General features: G+C 44.0%; 1 protein-coding gene across 1 annotated transcript; it reads right to left on the bottom strand.

Moving 5' to 3' along the window:
• Nucleotides 1-902: 902 nt before the first annotated feature.
• Nucleotides 903-12,125, bottom strand: T265_06694 (hypothetical protein; the record flags this gene model as incomplete). Its single annotated transcript, XM_009172028.1, has 3 exons — nt 903-1,009; nt 5,235-5,403; nt 11,932-12,125. Coding segments are annotated over 2 exons (231 nt in total), but the record flags the coding sequence as incomplete, so codon positions are not given.
• Nucleotides 12,126-16,872: the final 4,747 nt, after the last annotated feature.

Raw genomic sequence — 16,872 nt, 5'->3', positions numbered from 1 at the left:
AGTAAAGGAAGACTCGTAGTATGATGTCTCGCTGCTGTTGATCTGATTGCTCGTCTTTGGCCTTCCTGACATGATTTCACCTTGTCGAACGAATTTTCAGCTAGTGTAGTCTGTGGTATCATTGCAGCGCCCAAGCCCGACTACCACGTCGGGGCAGTGGGGGATCCACTGCTCTGCACGGCGATGGGATAACACCTGAAACCATATGATGTCTACTCTGTCCCATTAGACAATGACTATTTTGTTGCCTTGCGCTCGGGGACATTTAGATTTATTCGGTTCAAGTTGTTGATTCATTTGTCCCCGTTTCACCAGTCTGTCAGTGCGTTTGCGTCATAGAAGGATTTATGTTATTCTGTACAAACAAATAAAACGAGTTTGATCCGAAAACGAGTGCTAACCAAAAGTGAAGCGTTGGAACCTGCAGAACAATGATGACACAAATCAAGCTTCAAGATCCCAGAATCCTACGCGTAAATTCTTATTCGAGTGCTTCAAGAAATCAGTCAGCGACTAAAGATGCATTTCGGGTCGTGCATGCGATAAGTTTAACTAGCACTTTTCCTGATAAACTGAAAAAGACGGCACGTGGTTCAATAATCGTATGCGAAAAACTTCTAAATTACGCAGAAGGTGGAAGTGGACATATACGAGGAGACAGCGAAGCGTCACGATTGGTGGAACAATAAACAAATGCATCAAACGGTAGATGACTAGTAGTTGTCTTTGGGCCGATCAAGAAAAACTCGTTTTCTGTTTCGCTGAAAATCGAAACAAGGTGGACAAAAATAAATGATACTCAAGAGGTCAGAGCGTGCTGGGAAGAACAGATAGACGGAAGAATACCATGAACTTGATTTGTCGTTTTCTACCGTCTGTATCGGTTCACCGTACCACCCATCATAGTGGCGCGTACCGACCTAGCGGACGGTGGCAACTGCCGCAGTAGTGTGTAGCATCTTTGGTGCTGTCCAAACAGAATGGGATCAAACAACAACCAAACCACAGGCTGTTGATGGGGAAAAAAGGGGAATAAGATGAGAAATCTGACCAGTAATTCATAAAAGTGATGATGGTAAAGTAACCTTCCACAGATGGAAAACCAGTGGGAAGTCGAAAAACAATCGTTCTTAAAAGCGAGCAACACAAATGGGTCTTCAAATGTGGCAAAATGCATAGGTTGTATTGCCATACACATTGCCAACCTTATCACGAGAATCACCATAGACTGAAGATTACGGTTCGGTGAGACAACGAGAAAGCTGGATTAGAACCGCCCATGTAACATACCGTAATTCTTAAAAATGTACGCTGTTCGAGGCGGTAAGATAACAACGATTCTTCAGTGAAGCGGTCCCAAGAAGTATATGGCTCCAACATTCGGCAGTTAGTATTGGCCCCCAAGCTCCGGCATAAATTCGGAGGCAGTTCGAGACAGCTCACCGGTTAAGGAGCGAACTTACCGGAAGGTCCGTGGTTAAACCCAACCTTCACGTCTGGAGTGCTCCTATCCAGGCTTGGGATACTTGGCAGTATATCAGCTTCTTTAGGATGGTACAGCAGCAAGCCACCAAAGGAGTGTTACCACCGAACAGTTACTTTTTGTTTCCAGGTACAGTTCCTTCCCAAGAAAAAGTGCTTCTGATAAATAACTCCAAATCACCACCACTGGGTGGAAAACTCCGGACTGACTAACTACAAAAGTAGACCAACCTTGACTTAACTTAATGTGAGGTCTTCCAGGGAGCAACTCAACTGTTAACTTCAATATACCAATCAAATGTTGTTCACTCTACAGATCAACGGTATGAGCACATGGAATGTGGCAGTTACGTGCCATTCAAGTGAACATCATGTCTTAAAGCTCATAACCACTTGGGGAATCTCAATGTGACTGCCAGACATCTACTTAGTGTAAACAAGAATTTTGCATTCTGGTCTTTCGTTGGAGAGGATCTTGCGCCAGTGAGACATCTGGAGTGGTTTTCATTGAAAGATGGCAATGATCCCTTGAAAGCTATCAAATTCAGGTCAAAACCCACAGGACCAGGATAAAGTTCTCATGGAAACTTAACCAGACGGCATTACTGCATTTACACGAACTGTGACCCACAGTGAATCGATTTCCTGATAGCCTAAAAAGAGTTACCACGTCGCTCTGTTTGGAAAATACTACACTCAACCTCTAATTTTGCTCCATTGTTTCCATTACAGGGGGATCTCAAACCTAAAAGACTTCATTTACGTGCAAGCATACGAGAAGCCGATTATAAATAGAAAAAAATGATAATGAACATTCAGCCGTAACAGGCTTTCGATACTTAGCAGCCATGTCACCCGAAGGAAAAACGAGGGCTTAGATACCGGCAGGTTACCCAGGCCTAGACAGGAGCAGTCGAAATGCAAAGGGTGGGTTCGAACCTGAGACCTTCCGGTCAGCAAGTTCACGACTTAAGTACTGAGCTGTCTCGAGTCAGGGTGTGGGAAGTAGTCGCCCTTCTACGTGAGACGGAAAACGCCTCCAACCCCACAAAAAAGAAAATATTTGGCTCCTTAAATGTGTTCTTCCCTGAGAATAAAGAAATGTACTTGATATGTAACACGCATGGCTGAGGATGCACTATCATAAATGGGGCGAAAGATCGATGAGCTAGGTGATGGATTACGTTAGAAATTGCTTGATGGATTTCGGTGACGTGTACCACAGCATGAAGTAAGCAAAATTGCGGGGACGGATTCGGATGTACCATCTTAACGTTATTGCTGCGTCCTCTAAAGGATGAGAAAGGATATATATTGAATCAATGAGAACTTGATCGATCAAGCTGTTAAAGACCATGCTCGCTGCATACAATCTCAGATAGAAACACCAACCTCGAAACACCAACCAAAGGGTTTGTGTTAGATTGTGAAAAGCTACCAGTTGCTATGACTACGGGGTTGAATGGAACTGCCCTTGGAATGTGATTCATTTCACATTTTCGAGAAAAAAAAAACATCTTTTTTAGTGTGAGGTGATTCGATGCACAGTCACGTGTTCGCAAAGCCGCCAAACCTGTAGGCACCGACCGCATTGTCAGCGAAATCACACTTTCCATTCACAGATGCAATGGACGGATCAATAGAATGAAACAAGCGACTATGTTTGTCGTAGTGATGGTTGGTTTTCATCGACCACTCGGAATCTAAAAAACTGTTCAACATTGTTGTTTAAGTGCTCGAAAACATTGTGATCAAAGCACAATGTTCACTACTCAGGCAGAACACACTTTTACACTCAGCTGAGAACTCAGTAAGCCCAAATGTAATCAAAAAGCGCATCATCTTATGCTGACGTCAGAAGATGGCTCCCCATAGACGGAATTAAGTGCTCTCTGGCTACCAACCCGAAAGCAATCAGCGAATTATTAAGTGGGATATTAAAATGGCAGAAAAACTGGTGTCAGCCCTAAAACCAGCAATGATGTCTGCAGCTCAACGCATATTTACAAGGGACGGTGTATCTTAGACTTTTTAAGCGATGAAGCCGGTCTTTTTTTAGTGCAAACCTCACTATGTAGATAGAGAAGTTGTAGATCGTTGACAGAATGCTCAAAGAAGGGGTGCGAGGCAAACACAGAAAACCCTTTAAGACACCAAGCAACATTAAAGGATAAACTAGTGATATCTGATCGCTCCATATGACAAAGTAACATTGTGACAGCCATACACGGTAGCCTGTAACATTCAAACCAAACCAAATCGGATGAATTGAGCACACGACACAAAAACAGAGTCCAAAATACAATACTTATCCTGAAATATTCTGTCTCTCCGTCAGTGATTCTGTAGCTCCTTCACAATTCGTTCTATTGCACTCTTACTGGCTTGACTTAACTGCTCGACCTGTTGTACCGGTATGTTTTATCAGGCGGCAACTTAGTATTACTCCTAGTACCCAATAAAGACGAGACAACCTGTGGGAACCATCCGGAAGTCTAAGAAAATATATGTGGTAGTAAATCGATCCGTGAAAGATCCGCGGATGAGACCAAATTAGCGAGCCTTCAGGCATAGAAAAGATCATGTCAGCCTAAAATTCATGCTTTACCGGATTTCAGCACATCTCTTCAAATTGCAGGGACCTGATGCAACCGGCTTCGCCGAGTTTGCATCTGACTTGGATTACAGGCTGAGTTGTGCCATTCTGAAAAACCGAGTACCTAGTCGATGAGCTAATGACTCTGATCAGAGTTTATCACTCAAATGCAAAAAGCCAAATTAAAGTTACTAAAAAAGAAATCGTGTTGAATCCCGATGTCTACGGAGATTGTTTAATATCAACTGTGCATTTCAGTTTCGCACCTAGAAGGACGAGAAAAACATATCCAAGTATATAATCAGACCATGGAACCGGTCTCCGGCAATTAGACAGACGGGATTTTCGACCGTCGGGATTGATTTGGAGTATCGTGACCTCTAGATCGTCCACAGCATTAGTGGTACTGGAACCCTATACCGAGTATCATTCACGGACAACCCCTAGTCGAGTCACTATTGAGTATGACTTACACTTACATGAAACTGCTCCAAGCTGACAAAGTGATTTACGCGCAACGTTCAACTCAACCAAAGTGGCCAGAGTTGCTCCCTCAACTCGACGCAGATTCAACAACGTAACATAATAAGTGTACAGGAACCGGAAATCAAGTCAGCGACTGTGATACGATTTCGGTCAGTAGATATCGGAGAACCCTCTGGGGCAATGGAAACTGAAATACAATAGCTAACACTCAGATAAGAGCAATTAATGTGCCCACAGGAAGCTCACAACGAGTATACTCAGACAGAGTTTGTGTTTTATGCTAAGTATCAGCCCGAGCTCAGATAAATAAAATATGGAAGTTCTGAGAACCTCACAGCGCAACATTCGAAAAAAAATCGTAAAACAAAGTTGCCTAACAAACTGTTCTTAACCAAGGACTGAAGTGGCAACAAGAGACATCGATGGAAGGGCTCGCCGACATCACAGAGGGGTCGATTCGGCAACTGCCATGCGTGAATAGAAAGGTGCTTTCAATATTGTCTGAACGTCTTTGTCTCCAGCGTTAATGGACTGACTAGATGATTACTGTGGCCAACGTCCCTGTGACGGAGTAAGCACAGTATAAATCGAAATGTGCTGGACTAGATAAGTGTGCACGTAAAATCGGCAAGTTTAGCTACTCAAGAGGGGTAGAGAGAAAGCAATTTACCCGAAGAAACACATAACGAGGCACAACACCCAAGCAAGACATCCCGACTCAGTGTGCACCCTTGTCGGCCCGTAGTAGCGGCAGTGCGGACACGTCATCGTAACTGGATGACGATGGAATTGCACGGCGGTGACGGTAGTGGCGGTTGGTTGCTGTACATAAACTGTAGCTGGGAAGGAAAAAAGGGAACCAGGTGTGAATGAATTTTGAAAGGACGAGCCATAACACACCAACAGGATATAGAAAACTTCCTCGAATTTAAGGTATAAATCGAAATGTGCTGGACTAGATAAGTGTGCACGTAAAATCGGCAAGTTTAGCTACTCAAGAGGGGTAGAGAGAAAGCAATTTACCCGAAGAAACACATAACGAGGCACAACACCCAAGCAAGACATCCCGACTCAGTGTGCACCCTTGTCGGCCCGTAGTAGCGGCAGTGCGGACACGTCATCGTAACTGGATGACGATGGAATTGCACGGCGGTGACGGTAGTGGCGGTTGGTTGCTGTACATAAACTGTAGCTGGGAAGGAAAAAAGGGAACCAGGTTGTGAAAAATTTAAAAAGGGCGAGCCATAACGCACCAACAGGATATAGAAAACTTCCTCGAATGTAAGGTTTTACGGGACTCAAAGAATAGGTCCTTCGGGATATATTCGTGGTTAGAGCAGGCCGCCATAATCTCTCCGTACATCAATGTATCCGTTCTGAATCAAAATGACCATTCGCGCATGTAAGCCCCAGATGAAATAGACTAATTTAATATATAGGGGAACCTTAGTCTAAGTGATGTATAAATGGCACGTGCTCGAATAATGTTTAGTGTCTAGAAACTGTGAATCGGGAGGCGGTACACGTCAGTTAGCCGTTTTGTTTGATCTCAACAGCTATTGCTAAACAAGCTGGAGTCTACTGGGTCGGACTTCCGAAGATTGAACTCTGGTCAGAGAGCTAGCTAGACGCGAACAAGCCGTCTGACTCGTATACTTCGCAAGTTATCAACGATACAACGGGTTTCCTAAACAACACAGTTTTTCAGACAATGGTTATCACACAGGACGGTATAAGAGCGCTCAACTGTCTTCATCCTGATTTGAATAATAGTAATGACAGGAATCTTCAGATGTTTCGACTGTCATAAGATGACTTGCTTATGCGCTGCTAACATGACTAAACCGGGATAATATCGGGATATTGACAGCTGGGGTGCATTCACTGATGACCAATCACAGCAACAAATATCAGCTAGTCTTTGACAACCACTTAAATTCAAGTAGGTAACGGAGGAATCACCATCCAACCGCGTACTCATGGTGTCACTTCGATTGGTGACGAAACGTTTGCAAGTTAATTGCGAAGATCGGCGAACCCACCAGTAGTCACCTGATCAAGAAACAATTAGGATAATACTTTCGGGTCCACATGCAATAGAACTTGACACTCCTCGGAGGACCCTAAAACCAATCGAAATGAATGAAGATAATCAGCTCAAGATACCTCTAAACGTCTGCAATTCGTTGCACCTGAGCTAACAGCTGATTTCTCACTGACATTTGGTTTCATGATCTGTTCTGCTCTTTGCGCAGAACTGCTCTTACTGCAGTTCTTCGGCAGCGGTAAGATGGTAATCCTAAATCCTGATACCCACAGTTTTTTTCTGTGGAATTAGCTAAAGTAGGCAAGTGAATTATTAGGCATAACATGGCAGGTGCCATTGGTGCATGTGTGAATACGTGATTTTTCTGTGAATTAGCTAAAGTAGGCAAGTGAATTATTAGGCATAACATGGCAGGTGCCATTGGTGCATGTGTGAATACGTGAAAGTTGTGGGTGATCTGGTCATTGAAAGGGGCGCGCATAAGGATGGCATTATACTTCGATATTGTCTGTCTTATTGAGTATCGCTGAGTTCGGTTTCTGACGTGAAACTCAGTTACTAGGGCTTGAAAATGTCAGCATACAAGGGTCAATCTCGTCAACTCCTCATAGCAGACATCCAACTCCATCTTAAACAGTGACAGGCAGATGTAAAAGGTTGTTGTGGTTTGGGGAGATTTTGTCATTTTCAATAGACTTCATCCTGTCAGTGAAGCCGATTTGTGCTGAAACCTGAGTTTCGTGAGGTGCGCACTGCTGATGATTCCCAACAAGGATGGAACAGCTGTACGGTGTTTCTCGGCTTTTCAGCATCGACTGACTGCCTATAGAATGAAATCCCTGTTGAAAATGTAAAAGAGTTGAATCATTTGGATTCGGGTGCATTTCATTAGCAATCAAGGCCACGTCAGATAAGGGTAACAAAATGTGAAGGGCGATCCAGAAGATTGAGTGACCGCCAGTTCATTCGACGATCAGTTCATCCAGAGAAGGCTCATAATGAGTAAGATGAAAAGCAACAATTGGTTAGCAGAAACGAAACTATCCGAATTGGTATTCCACAATCAGGAAAAAACATGGCGGATTCCATGAGACGGACAGTTTCTATCACACGCCGATTTGAACCCAATAAAGTTACCTTTGTAATTTGTACACGAATTGTTTCAGACAGGTGCAGTTTGCGGGATATGTATTGCTCATACTCATATCACTCTCGTTTGAACAGTCATCCTGTGCTGGCGTAAGTATTCTGATGAGTCCACATCAAAGGGGGGAAGCACTGAACTCGAGTTCTGCTCTTATTAGAGCTGATTAAAAGTGAATATCCTATGGTCGTGCCGGAGCTTGAACTCCGGACACCTGACATGAAAGGCGAGCGTGCACCACTATTCCACCAGCGTAAGATGGATGTAGCTGAATAATCACGTCTGAACGGACGAACGTGTTCACGCTTGAGCGATGTGATTGGTGTGCCCAAATCCAGCTTAATCTTTCGCTTATGATGGTCCGCTTCGACTGAATGTGCCGTCTTTCGAAGGAAGTACTTCTCCGGAGTACATCAAAGTACGTGATGCTAACAATTACACCAACAATAACTGAAAAGTGTGAACCTATATTGACTTCACAATTCAACTGACTGGGGTGATTCGAACTGTGGGATCAAATCACGAATAAGGGTAGTTGGGTTGCTGAACCAAACTGGTGGATAGATAACACAGGATTTTAAAAACTATTCAGGTGGCCAAAGCACTTCCTTTAAAGGTTACCTCGCCGAAATTGTGATTCTACGAATATCAAACAAATATTGCGACAATAAACTAAACATCCAACCTTATATCGAAAAACGACACCACATTAGCGGTTCCTCATGGAAGTTCGGACATCCAGTCCTTGCGTCACCAGTACCACGTTTTGGGTTACCTAAGGCGAGTGAATGCTTCAGACTCAGGACCTCAATTCTACCGTCATTTAATCCGTTGGCATTCGCTGGCTGCATTAAGCAGCGAACGAAGAACCAACCCGAATGATGGAGTATGATATTTTCTTAAATGAAAGAACGACTCAAAGTAACCACAAATTTGGCTTCTAATAGACTAGTTGATTTTATGCTGACGAAACCTGTGAACTCGGATCTTGAGGCACCAGTTGCAAAAGAACTTCGATCGCATTGACCATACCGACGGGATTAACACGTAAGTCACTTGGGTCACCATGCGATACAAGCCAACAGGCACAAGTCTGGCTCACGATACCTATGTGTTTTTCACACTACACTGTAAATTATTTCTGTTTGGAGTATCATATACCCGAACTCGGTGAAGATGAAGCACACGTTAATGGAACAACAACGCTAGTTAATTTTCCTAACTAATAGTGTGTTCCCTTATTTAGAATGGCAACAAAAAAGTCAACCGCATGTTCCGGGTCACCTAACTTCTTACGAGTACAAGGGTTTAGTAACAGTCCGGTTTACCCTGATGGTTGTCATTCACAGGAATCTTGAGTCAATCAGTTTTGGCAAACTGTATCTCCTGGAGGCGACTTGCTAGTGCCGGAATGTCTTATTGGAGCCTGTAGCTAACCTGAAATGTCCCGCTTACTTCAATCCTACGAACAGACGGTTCGTAAGCTGTGTAACCAATGTGGGTCAGTTAGAAACGGGTCATAGAGGAAATGTTTGGTTTCACCTACAATACATAGACTCCCATAACTCCGTAGAGTGTGCGAGCTTTCCATAGCGCCAAAAGCGTACAGGGGGAAGCTAAATTGAATAAAAGCTTCATTTGGAATCCAATAGGCATTCCGGGGATATTGGCAATCGATAATTCACCCATGTGACCCGCGCCCGAAGCCCATGAGGTCGATCTGGATTTCGCCTAGACTGACTGTTCGGAGGGCACATGTAGGAGATATATCAATCATTTCGGCAGTTGGCTTGGCGAAACGGTCCGCGGACTAGCATATACATAGAGCAGGCTTCAGCTGACTTTGAGCCCATTCCACGATAAAGTCTGGGGCGCCAATGACACCAATGATTATAATGATTGCGTTTGGGTAGTTACGATACTAAACTGGTAGGAGTGGCGTCAAGAAACTGGGACTGATAAGAGCGAATTGGAACAAACATGCAAATGACCAAGTCCCTAGTTTACTGTAACACGACATCAGACGGTTTCAGGAAGCCACTTCTGTTGGTCATTTTATTTAGTTGAAGGAAGAAAATGATTTCGTGTTGGTCCTTGGGCTACGTACCTAGCCGTAGTCAGATGGGACGCCCTCAGAATACAGTTGACTATCTCTGAACAGGAATTAATCAGATTGAACAGACTGATTCCGTTTAACTAGGGCGAAAAGCTGAATAAAATACATCTCATGCAAAACTTGGAATGTTTTTGCTGTTCGAGGATTGCCGCGCTTACTGTGCAACAATCGCCGCACAGTTAATTTCCAAGCAGTAGTTTCATGCAATACGTCCTAGTTTTTCATTCTCTTCAGGATGATGTTCTCGACGGTTGTCACATGAGCATTGTCCAAATGACCCTAACGATGCCCAGTTACTGTTTGACTTTTTCTGACAAACCGAGATGGGTCGTCAAGTCCAGTTAGAATAAACCTCAAAAAGACGCCTACCATAAGTTCGCAGTTTAATAAGACCTCATGTCTATTTGCCTAGGATTTTGCCCTCGGTTATGGATGGATATCTATCCAAAGCATAAACCCTACAAATAAAAATACGAATAGTAACGGTCAATGCACTATGCCTAAGCTAGTAGACGGAGCCACTTAATTCTAGATATTCGTTTCATCTTGTTTACATCGACCAAAGTGCGACGGCTCAAGTGCTCACGAACATCACGATAAAAGTACGCCACCATATTTTTTATCCTGACGAACTGGAAGGGAGAACCAAGAAGATGGGAGATATTATTTCTTCATTCAATGTCAAGAAGTGTCTTTTAAAATGGCCGAAAGATATGCAAAAAATAACAAATTCCTAGGTCAACGGCAGGATGACTGTATGGAAGATCCTTGCAGAGGAATAGTCAAGAGGCACCGAGTTAAAAGGAAATGATAAAAAAGTGTTTGGCGAGTTACTTCGATAAGAAGCTATGTCCCGTGAAATGACGCTACGCTCGGCAGTGAAGCATCAGTGTTGAACACTGATGTCATGCTATCGATGATGATGATGATGCACCTCTCAATTTACTTGCAATGCTCACAAAAATCAGAGGGGTGGCGCATCAATGCATTCAAGCCAATGAGACAATTGAAGAGATCACCCATTCATGTGGTTGGTGTAACCGAACTCACATGGACTCTGAGTGCCTATAAAGAAGGGAAGCAAAGCCTGAGTGGACTCTAATATACTCATTCATTAAGAAAAAATCGACATGAGGCTATAGATCTATCTTGAAATTCGCGAGCACAGTGAAAGTGACACAAGGGGGCTCAATGACAAATATGGTTGGACAAGTTATCCTAAAAACCATAAGAGTGAGAAAAGGATCCATCCCAGTACAAAAGCAACCGCTAGTGGATAGGCAGTAGTAGATTTATTCGACAAAATATACACACCCATAATTCAAAAACACAAAGGGAGCCTTTGGTTGAACAGAGATTCCCCTCAACAGAAAGCATCATCGATGCGGGATAAAACTTTTAATTACAAAAATGTGTCCACCAGCGGCCTATGAAAGCATAGCTCTCTGGGAGTAGGAGATTGGACCTACGAAGACAGCTGAATCCCCCATTCTGGATCCCCCTTTTCAAATGAAGAATTAGGAAATAGACTCACTTGCATATCAACTGGGTTTTCACTGGAGACTCAAATGAATCTCTAGTTTATGATATTCTTCAACTGAATGTATTGCACAAAGGCCGCCTAATGTTTCAGTCCGTACGTTATTCGAGATATCGCAAGGACACTACTCACAATGTTGTTGACAAGGTTGCACACAATGGCAGTATTAACAGGCACTATGATACACCCAGACTACACTTTCCGAAAGTATTGAGAATACATCCATCCACTATCCCGCAGAGTAATCTGGAGATAAACTTGAACGTTCACAGCCAAACAATGGAACGTTCAAGCTCACCGGATCTTCGTAGCCTAACCAGACGTGTTCATCATCACGTTCCATCATTAATCGCCAGTCTACATTGAAAGACGGTCTTCGCTCGAAGGAGGCGCATTAATGTTAATAACTGGGGGTTGAATGAACTCCCAATCAAGCAGGTACTGTTTGATGAGGACCAAATTAAATGAAAATGAAAACATTTATCAGTAGGAGAAATGAGTGGGTACGCAGGTGACCTACCCTGTGGGACTGTAACGGTAGTATAGGCAGGAGTTGGGACAACGAATCCTACAGCCGGTGGAGGTCCGCCTGCTTGTACTGAGTAGGGAGTAACACCTGGAGGTGGACATGGAGCATGGCCAGGTGGGTAAGCTGAGCCTACAGGAGCTGTTGGATAGACCGCCGGTTGGGCTGTGTATGGAGGGGCTAGAAAGCGGTTAGAAAAGCGAACATGGTGGGCTTAGACCATTACAAGAAAGGAGTGAAATAATGAGTGAATATCGCACAAAAGTGAAAACACAGTATTATTGCTAAAAGGAACGACACCTATGAGGATGTACTCTCATTTATTCTACTGTGTTAAATTGACCAAGAACGAGCTTTCATACTCCGTCTGCACTTTACTCAGCAAAGGTACGCATTGCTTATTACACTGACGATCATCCACTATTGTTGTCAGCAAAGATAAATGAGTTGCTTATTCTGCATTCGAAAGATACTTCTCAGCCTTATGCTGTGTACTATTCTGGAAAAAGATTACCATAGGCCACGATCACTACTTTGCACATGAGGACTGGTAGTGCACGTATGTGGAAGTTTAAAATTACGCCTGGTCAAAAAACTTGCCAAGCTGATGTACTGAGGGGCTGATCTCCACAATTCGACCTCCCAAAAAGTCGAGTTACTACGATACTGCTCACTCCACTCAGTCCATATCACAGGGGAAGACCACCCAAGTATTACCAAACTACGATCTAATAAACACGGGATTCAAACGTGACGATGACCGGAATTGGTAAACTGATGAAAAGACTGTGTTGGTGCATATCTGTATATTTAACACTGGACGAATGGACGCAAAACTGGATACGTAAAGAGCCACAAAACGCTAGGTACAGTAAACATAAATGGGTTATGGTCAAGTATGTTAACAGTCGGAAGATAATGCTACCGATGTGCCAACAGAACATTGTGATGAATAGCCTTGGAAACGATAAGACGGTCCATAGGACTGTGGTAAATCGGTAACTAGAACTTTCGTACCTAGAAAGACTGTCCCAAGCACGAATACCATACATAGCATCGGAGCTGATAACCAAGCATGAGAAGGCAAAGCAATAAACTGTCGGGTCGACACCTTTCCCATTCTTGGATGGGGACATGTGACTTAGCTCATAAATGGCTGGTGGCACTGGCAATCATTACTCAATCGAGTAAATCAAAGCTATCGTCTTCAATGCCGAACAAACCGAACATGTCATTGTATCCAATGTTTGGTTGTATCTCCCAAGCTCACCCAGGTCTTGGTGATCGCAACTGCAGCAGCTAGAACCGACATAACATTGATGCTGATGAACTGAACTGAACTGGTATAGTCAGACCTCAGACACTGTCAGACAATTATGCAGAAAATACAAATAAACAAATAAGCTGGCATATCCCGTTTTCGTTTGCTCGCATTTTTATATTTTTGTTTTTTTGATCGCATTTTATCTGGAGGTAACACGATGGAAATAAATACCCTATAATAAAATGAATAAGAATAATATACGTTCAGCTGTAACGCCCTTTCAGCGCCTAGCGCCACTACACCTGCAGGAAGTACGAGAGCTGAGATGCAGCCAAGTTGCCCAAGCCTAGGCAGGGACAGTCGAGATGCAGAGGTTGGATTCGAAACAGGGACATTCCGGTCGGTAATTTCGCGCCCTAAACACTGAGCTATCTCGAGCTCACTGCGTCCAAAAGCGTCCCTGCAGTTTTGATTACCGAGATGCAGGGTTGGATTCGAAACAGGGACATTCCGGTCGGTAATTTCGCGCCCTAAACACTGAGCTATCTCGAGCTCACTGCGTCCAAAAGCGTCCCTGCAGTTTTGATTACTTCATTCAAACTAAGGTAGACCACTTCCTGTGATACACGTCACCTTTGAAGTTTACCAAACAATTTCCTACATCATCCAACACCCAGTAAACTGATCTTTTTCTCGAGTCCTGATGGCACGTCCGCAGCCAAACGCTCTACTTATCAAGTTCACCTATTCACTTTCAGGCAAGAAAGCATTCGGAGAGCCNCCCAATCTTTTTTTTTTGGGGGGGGGGGGGTGCGGTTGCTCTCCCTTGTGCACAAACGGAAAAAGATAGCTACTTTATAAATCATGGCATTGTTCTATGAGCCACAGTTTCGATGTGGAATAGGACTTCTACATTGTTTCTGTGCATCGCATCAAGATAAGGTTGTTCCTCAAATGGTTATGAATCTTAGGATATGATTTCCACTTGTAATGAACGTACAGCTTTAACTTCCCTACTGAGCGTATCATTAAGCTGTAGAATAAGCCATTTTATCAGTATCTTGACGCTTACTTCAATCGTTAAGTTACTTCCAAAAGATAACCTCACATCACGATAAGCCACGCGTGGTATGTCAATATAGTTGGTCTTTTCGAAGCGATTAACTCTAATTCAGGCTTCACTGTCGGAGGTGGTGAACTGGAGTTACTCTCAGAAGTTATCTGTCTTCAGGGTGGAAACGCATCTGGGAGAATGTGAATAAGCCCATGAACGTGACGCCAGCAAAGTATCATGTTCCCTGAAGGCAGGAGTTGAACGATCAGATACAGCCATTCTTATCAAAATGAAATCCCTTTGAGGAGAATCCACTTACGGACATAACCATAATCGGTAACTTGCAGATGGCAGAACAGTGAAGTACTGGAATCTGACATCTTTAGTTGATGTTACTCGACCTGAATCTGTCACCTAGTCGCGGTGGTCGAGGTTCAGTGCTGAAGTGATCTTGCAGTCAACATTGACTGAAACTTAGTCCTTAAAGATTTAGCCATGCCAGAAAAGTCATTCGGAAGTAGCTACACGAAGAACAGCTAGTCCCTGTACCGCAATAAATCGCATTACGAGGTGGCCTGGGGTTAAACTCGTACTGTCCTATGCTATAGGTGTGAAAGCAACAAGAAGCTGCATTCAGGCAACCATGTCCACATTCATGGGAGCAGAGATCTGTCTTCTCTCGAAGAAGGACAAGTCAGAAAAGGTCGATTCTAAAAATTGCACTCCCATTACCAACGATTGACCGTGACCAACGGCGCCTCACCCAATTCGGTAAAAGTACTTCTAAAGGGGACAACATGGCCCACTGGTGAAAGCGCGAATTAACTGACCGGAAGGTCCATGGTTCGAACCCGACTTCTGCATCTGGACTTCCCCTGTCTAGGCTTGGGCAACCTGGCGGTATCCCAGCCCTTGTGCTTCCGTCGGCCGGAATGGCAATCAGGTATCGGAACGGTGATACAGCTGAAAGATTATACTCATAAGACCAGTCTGATGCTATCAAAAAGGCACCTGCTGTTTGTAGCCGCATTAGTAACCACACAGATAGGCTTTAGACCATGCGCATTCGGGTCATAGGACAATTCCACTCCCCCTACAGCCCTGCAGGTCAGACTATTCAGTCGTTTTTTTCGGGAAGGAGCCCCAAGGAAAACCCACACAACCTTTGCTTCGCGCTTCAGACTTTTGAATCAAAGGCTCAACGCGTGATGCCTTAACCAAACCCTGTCGTTCGGCCTGGACAACCAGGAAGTATCATCCGCCCTTATAGGTACTCAATCAAGGACTCCTGATTCATTTAGTTGTCAATTATACAACCGCTGATTCTTATCTGAGATTTCGTCCTGTCAAATAAATCGAAATAAACCCTTAATAAATTCAACGGATATGTCGCACATTGCTGCCTTCAACATTCGCACTGTGTCGAATTGGGCAGAAGGCAGCTCTCGGTCAAAGCTTGTTCTTTGCTTCCATTGATGTATGCTGTCCCCGAAACATGCATACAAGACACCAATTCGGTCATAGCCTTCAAACCGCTTAGAAAGAACCCAGATTTCTCATACTTCACTACTCGGGCATCCAGTAGTCTTGACACAACGGCACATGGTATCCATGGTGTACTGAACCACTGACTGGAAGGTCCGTGGTTTGGATTGAACCTCAGCGTCTCGACTGCCCCGGCCTAGACTGGGGGAAATTTGGTTGACATAGCAGCTAGGCACCGAAAGGGCATTACAGTGGAACATTTCTTTTATTTTTTCTGTCATGGAGTGGGAGCCGCATTCAGAGCCAAGGCCGAAAACACTTCACTCGACTGCATCCCAGTGAACAATCGTCCTTGTGCGGTTAGGTTGACTGGTCCACTCAAGATCAATGCATCTTGACATGGTAAACAATGTTTTGTTTTGCCAGTATACCCTGCAGCAAATAACAGCTCTGAGGCTGAAAGAGGCCATTTTCAGGGTGATTTGTCACGGTTACTTTCACGATTCTGACAGGTGACATGAACTGAATGCTCAGGATGGCTGAGATAGCTCAGTGCAACACCGAAAAGGTGCTACAGCTGAATGATTTCATTTTTCCATCTCAGGTTGGCGGACTAGTTCCTCAAGAAGCCTAATTTCATGACCGGATGGAGTTGACGGTGACCGCGCCAATTACGTGCTGAACAGCATCTGATTTTAGCCAGCATAGGCTGTCAGCAGAAGACGTCAATCCGTGTGACTTAGAAACCACTAACTGCAGACCAGTCATGGTATGTGGCAATCACTTACTGGTGAATAGCTTTGATACAAGACTATCATTTATTTTGAAGTACACCAAATGATTCCCACCACGCCACTGTGAAGGCGCGTGTGTCCATTCGCTTACCCTCTAGAATTGTCGGTTGATGAAAAGTCATTCAGTTCGACACTCGAAAAGCGTTCCTGTAACTTAGTAATATCGAGCTGAGCTGGCGGATCAGCCTTCAGAACTCGACGGGAACAATAGTAATTTGGATCACGACTAGATAAACGTCAAGAAACACGGATTTTGGAACGCCTGTTAGCGGTACCCCGCACACTCCAATGAAAATTGGATCTCATCACGACCAGTAGTTGTGAGTTACGTCAGGAAA

The sequence above is a fragment of the Opisthorchis viverrini genome (genome assembly GCF_000715545.1).
Source record: "Opisthorchis viverrini unplaced genomic scaffold opera_v5_143, whole genome shotgun sequence".
Taxonomy (NCBI): Eukaryota; Metazoa; Platyhelminthes; class Trematoda; order Opisthorchiida; family Opisthorchiidae; genus Opisthorchis; species Opisthorchis viverrini.
The sequence above is the reverse complement of the archived record's forward strand: the minus strand, read 5'-3'. Positions and strand labels throughout refer to the sequence as shown.